General features: G+C 35.2%; 1 protein-coding gene across 1 annotated transcript; it reads right to left on the bottom strand.

Moving 5' to 3' along the window:
• Positions 1 to 1,326: 1,326 nt before the first annotated feature.
• Positions 1,327 to 4,619, bottom strand: LOC114178793 (BTB/POZ and TAZ domain-containing protein 1-like). The gene is made up of 5 exons (XM_028064883.2): positions 4,425 to 4,619; positions 4,201 to 4,334; positions 3,813 to 4,116; positions 3,403 to 3,722; positions 1,327 to 1,651 (listed from the first exon to the last, which is right to left on the bottom strand). Exons 1-5 carry the CDS (start codon positions 4,536 to 4,538, stop codon positions 1,471 to 1,473), a joined length of 1,053 nt encoding a protein of 350 aa, XP_027920684.1. The 5' UTR covers positions 4,539 to 4,619; the 3' UTR covers positions 1,327 to 1,470.
• Positions 4,620 to 5,331: the final 712 nt, after the last annotated feature.

The raw sequence follows: 5,331 nt of genomic DNA, 5'->3' as shown, positions 1-5,331 counted from the left end.
TATTTTTTTATGTTATGAATATAGAAGAAAAATTATTGTACTGTGTGTTTTTTATAATCAAATTTTAATTGTGGTTCCATTATATGTTTATTTTCTTTTGTTTTTCAAGAGAAAAAGATCTATTATTTTTGCTCTCATATATTAGTTGTTCTCCTCTATTCTCAAAGAAATAAAGAAGAAGATAATTATCTTTTATCTCACTTGATAGTGAAATATTAGTTTAATAATTTATTTAATGAATCTATTGTATATTAATTTTTTATTTTATGAATATAGAAGAAAATGGATTGTACTATGTGTTTTTTATAATTGGATTTTAAGTGTGGTTTGATTATCATCGATTTTTTCTTTTGGATTTTAAGTGTAGTTTGATTTCTCGCTAATTATGTAGCTTATTGTTATACTAAGTTATGTATTCATTTTTACGGTATTAATGCTAATAATTAAATATATAAATTTTGGATGTATTATTTTGACTCCCCCAATAATATTGGTCAAGATCCGCCACCGGGAATAAGGTCACTTCACATGGGATAGTTGTCCAATTGTGCAGCCTAACTTTAAACAGTAGTTTTAGTATATGTTTAGAAAATCATTTTTGTGTTTCTAATTTTAGTAAGAACTTCAATTTTATTTTGATAGTTTCAGCTTTGAATTTTATTCTAATTTTACAAATTTTTATTTTAATTTATTGAATAAATGCAAAGATATTGGCTTTGGTGAACTATGTATTGGTCTTTACTATGTTAATTTTAGGTATAAATACATATTTGGTACCCCAACTTTTTCGGAAAGTTCAATTTGGTACCCGAACTTTAGAAATGTTCAATTTAGTACCCCAATTTTTTAAACGTGTTTATTTTGGTACCTTCCGTTAAAGATTACATAACATCGTTTGCCTTCTGTTGAGATTAGCTATTTAAAGTTGTTGGATTTCACTTTAGGTGTTTGAAAAGTTCTTTTGTAATATCAAATTTAATGAAATCAGTTAAAGTTTGGAGTTATGGAAAATGTGAATCATCTGTCAAAGTTTTGCATTATTTTTCTGCTATTTGAAATGTTACATGGGCTGTAATTACAAGAAAGGACTTTAAATTTGAACATCTGTCAAACGACGTTATGTAGTCTTTAACGGAAGGTACCAAAATAAACACGTTTAAAAAATTTAGGTACCAAATTGAACATTCCTAAAGTTCGAGTACCAAATTGAACTTTTCCAAAAAGTTGGGATACCAAATCTGTATTTATACCTTAATTTTAAAATGACATTACTTATAACTATATGCATCTTTCTCTTTGTTAAAAGTTATGTGTTTTGAATAAGTATTCAGGGTAACACTCAATTTGACATTTCCTTTGATAAAGAGGCAGGTACAAGAAGTTTACACTGTCCAAAACCCTGCTTTACACAGAACAGAAACTTCCCTATCAACAAGGAACACACCGTCCTACAATACATCACTATAATATTCAGAGTAATTTAAAGCTTCTAATCCCGGGATTGTTTATTGTGCCTCTAATCTCCTCGTCTCGTTTCCTCTTTGGAAGAGACAGGGAAGACATTACTTTGGCTGAGGCCACCTTCCTCGCTAGAAGTTTCCACTTAGCATCATCCTTTCTTTTCTCTTCCTGCATCTTCAACTGAAATTGCCTGTCACATTCACCCAAAAAACTAATGTTAAGATTAATTAGACAACTTCAACTTGGGAATTTAGATAAGAGCAATGCTGTTTCATAAGATAAACATGACAATATTAATATCATCGATAAAAGACGGAGGCTTGGTACGCTTTTGTCTTTTTTTAAAATAAAGGAAGTGTATGTAGTAGAATTGATAATTGTATATCAGCAACTAGGGATATTTTTATGCGGAGGGGGTCCCATCCATGATCTATACTTCTCATGAATTGACCCGTGATCGTTAATGGAACTGTGGAAGGAAAATCTAACAACTATACACATGTTAGTTGGATGGAATTGATTTTGTGAAATGTATTAGTGCCGTGACTAGGACACGACTCAGAAGTAGCTGGTGGTGGTGAAGAGTGGCGGGCTTATAAAGGATGAATACATGACAACTAGGATGGACCTATGAAATAATGACGATAGCCGTCCAAATGCGTATACCCCTCACAAAAATATCAAGAACAGACCACAAATACACCAAAACTAATCATCCATGAACAGAAACCAATTCACCATGGGATCCCAACTCCAATAATTCAGGAACCGGACAAGGGAATCAGATGTAATATCACAACCACGTCATGTTGTTTCTCATCAAATCAGATGTAAACACTTTAATTCACTCAAACCACGCATCAAATTTCTTACTTATCATCATCGTAACAAGTGGAACTTCTGCAGGGTCGCACCCCAAATCAAGAATTCATCACAAAAAACAAAACAAAACAAATTCTTAGTCTTTGTAGTTTGAACTCCAGCTTCCTCTACTTAGACTCAGCCCTATTCTCCGATCTATTATGAAACAAATAGAACTAGTCCTGTAAAACTGCTCTTGTGTGCATTGCACAAGACTGTTTAGGACAACTCCAATATTTTAAGTACTTTTTTTCGTCTTGATTAAAAAATCAACAATTTCAGTTTCCTTTTAAACAGCTTCCATACCAACTCACATTTCTTTAGTGAAAAATTACTTCAAACAATTTTAAGTATTTCAATAAAACCATCTCATCTCTTTGTCTGGAGATGCTCTTAGAGGTATTAAAAAACAAGAAAAATAAAAATAAAAATAAAATAAATACTACTAATAGTACTACTAATAATAAACACTCCGTTAATGGCTAGAAAAATGAAAAGTGGGGAAATTTCTGCCGTGTGAAACCAGCTGGCGCATAACTCAGTATTAGACAAGAAAAACGAAAAAATAAAACTGATTCTGAAACTCCTGCTCAATCCCACGTTCTCTTATTCATAAAGGCGTCGTTTGGTTTGGGATAGGGAAAGAAGGAGATAAATGTGTGAAGAAATAGAAAATAATATAAAAAATTTACAGTAAACCTTTTACCCAAAAAATTGAAAAACTATACAGAAACACAACAGTTTGTTATTAAAAAAAAGAAAAGGATAATTGTTTTGTTATAAAATAGGATAGGACCGTGATGTTTTTCTCTTTATCAATTTCCTTTTTCGGTCTCCTTTTGCCGATAAACAAAACTATTTATTTGAAAAAAACTACGTTTTGGTAAGAAGGACACCATGAAAAGTCTGGACCAATACTTTTTCTTTAATTACCAACCCCATGCTTAAAAAAGTCGTAAAAGAACATAATTAAATGTATATTATATGTCAAATATAATATACCCCGTGACTAATATAATATATGTATTATATTTGCAAAGAAAACACGAGTGAGGAATTCAATTTAAAATTGGGAACTACCTGCAGAAAGGAACCTTGCAGGAAGAGTCGGTTTGGTGGCAAACGTATGAATGAAGTCGAAAGAGTTGCCACATCCGTTTGCAGCGGACGCAACCACCGCCCATTCTCTTCTCGCACGTGGCAAAGTGGCGGATCAGAACCTGAAGCCCTTCACACGTGGAGAATCTGCCACATGGCCTCCTCTCTTTCTTCACCTCCGCATCGTAGGGTCCAACATGAGTGCACCCCTCCGAGCATATGTGTTCCAGACACTCCATCGCCTCGCTCAGTTCCCCGTACAGACTCTGCTCCATCCTATACCTTCTCGATTTCTTCTTCCTCTGTCATCAATCATCATTCATCATTCCCAATCCATAAATAAGCAATTCACTAATTCATGAGATTTCAAAATTAGTCCATTAATCAATTACCGTTTCGTGTTCGTCGATGAAGCGGAGAATGTCGAGTTCGAGCCAGGGATCGTGTTTGACGAGGAACTTCCACCCCTCGGTTGCCTCCACCGCTTTGAAGTTATAGGTGAGGAGCTTCATGCATCGGAGGTGGAGATCCGGCGCGTCGCAGAGGCGCGCGAGTTGCAGCACGTCCACCACGTTCTCTGTGGTCAAGCGCTGGGCCAAACCCTTGATGCATCTCTGTTTTAGCTGCGGCACCAGGTACACGTGCGACAATGCGAGCAGGTGCATCCCGTACTTGTCCATCGCCTCCTCCGTGCACCTGCGGGGGGCATCTCCGTCATTTTACAAAATCCAGCCGAATCAAGATAGAAGATACTAATCTGTGTTTGTATATAGTAGTTACCTGGAGGAGTAGAGGAATCCGACGAAGGCGATGACGGCGTCGCAAGGGACGCCGTGGATTTGGATAATTTTCTCGGAACTCCGATGCTTACGTGGCCGATCTATGAAGTTCTCCAAAACTGGCGACACCGAAGCCTGTTCGGGATAAACAGAAAAGTGATTAAAACAGAGCAATGAGAACAGAAAATGGTAACAAGAAGGGAAAATTAGAAATGGAAGACAAACCAGAACGGCAGCGTGAGCTGGAATACGTGTTCCTTGGAAACAGTGTATGAAGACATCGGGTTCGGGTAAGACCCGGGTGGTTTGGTAGTCAATGGATACGGTTTTGGGAGCCATGGAGAAGGAGAGAAGAAAATGTTAATGAAGGAATTGTGGGATGTTGGGGGAAATTAAAGAAGTAAAGATGGGAGACGAATGTGAAGTATTTATAGCTGAAAAGTGGGGGATTAGGTAGGGGCTGACGCGGAAACTATTGCTTGGGCAAGGGTGACGTGGCGCGCTGGTGTCTGATTATTCCCCACGCGCCATTATTTTGCCACCGTTTACGGTTAACAACAGTCAATGAAGCTGTCTTCTGTTACCTTTCTTCTACTCTATCTGTCTCTCACACTCCATCCCAGTTAGGTTTTTGACCTTTTTTCTATTTTCTATTATACTCATTCTGCCAAAAGAAAAACAGCCATTATGATCAATTCATGACTATCACAAACAGAATCCTAAGAATATTTTTTTAACAAAAATGTTATGGAGCAGGATTTGCACCTATTAAGTTTATCTCGTGTTTTGTTAAGGAAGAAAACATAAAGGAAAGAAAGCAAAACAAATGAAATGATTTTTTTTTTTAATTCTTTGACTTTGTAAAAAAAGTAGAAGGAAATAAAAGATATATAGTAAATATTTAAATGTATTTTCGTTTTTTAAAATATTTGTATATATGCTTTTATATATTTTAGTTTTTTCGAAAGATTTTTTATTTTTAACTTTCTTTTGTATTTTCTTTTATCCATGCCATGAATTATACAGTGAAAATATAACCAAGGCAATAAAAATAGAGATAATCATGAATGAAAAATTATTTTCGGGAACATAAAATGGAAATACTAATTTATATAAGTAAGATAATTATACA

This window comes from Vigna unguiculata, chromosome 3 (assembly GCF_037176805.1).
Source record: "Vigna unguiculata cultivar grain cowpea cultivar isolate G323 ecotype 2 chromosome 3, ASM3717680v1, whole genome shotgun sequence".
NCBI classification, from domain to species: domain Eukaryota; kingdom Viridiplantae; phylum Streptophyta; class Magnoliopsida; order Fabales; family Fabaceae; genus Vigna; species Vigna unguiculata.
The sequence above is the reverse complement of the archived record's forward strand: the minus strand, read 5'-3'. Positions and strand labels throughout refer to the sequence as shown.

What these genes read in the sequence shown, in the direction of transcription:
- LOC114178793 (XM_028064883.2), bottom strand. Translation starts at nt 4,538, where the DNA reads ATGGCTCCCAAAACCGTATCCATTGACTACCAAACCACCCGGGTCTTA. An exon ending in TCATCGACGAACACGAAACG is followed by an intron (nt 3,723 to 3,812) that starts GTAATTGATTAA and finishes GATTGATGACAG; the next exon opens with AGGAAGAAGAAATCGAGAAG. An exon ending in TGCAAGGTTCCTTTCTGCAG is followed by an intron (nt 1,652 to 3,402) that starts GTAGTTCCCAAT and finishes TGAATGTGACAG; the next exon opens with GCAATTTCAGTTGAAGATGC.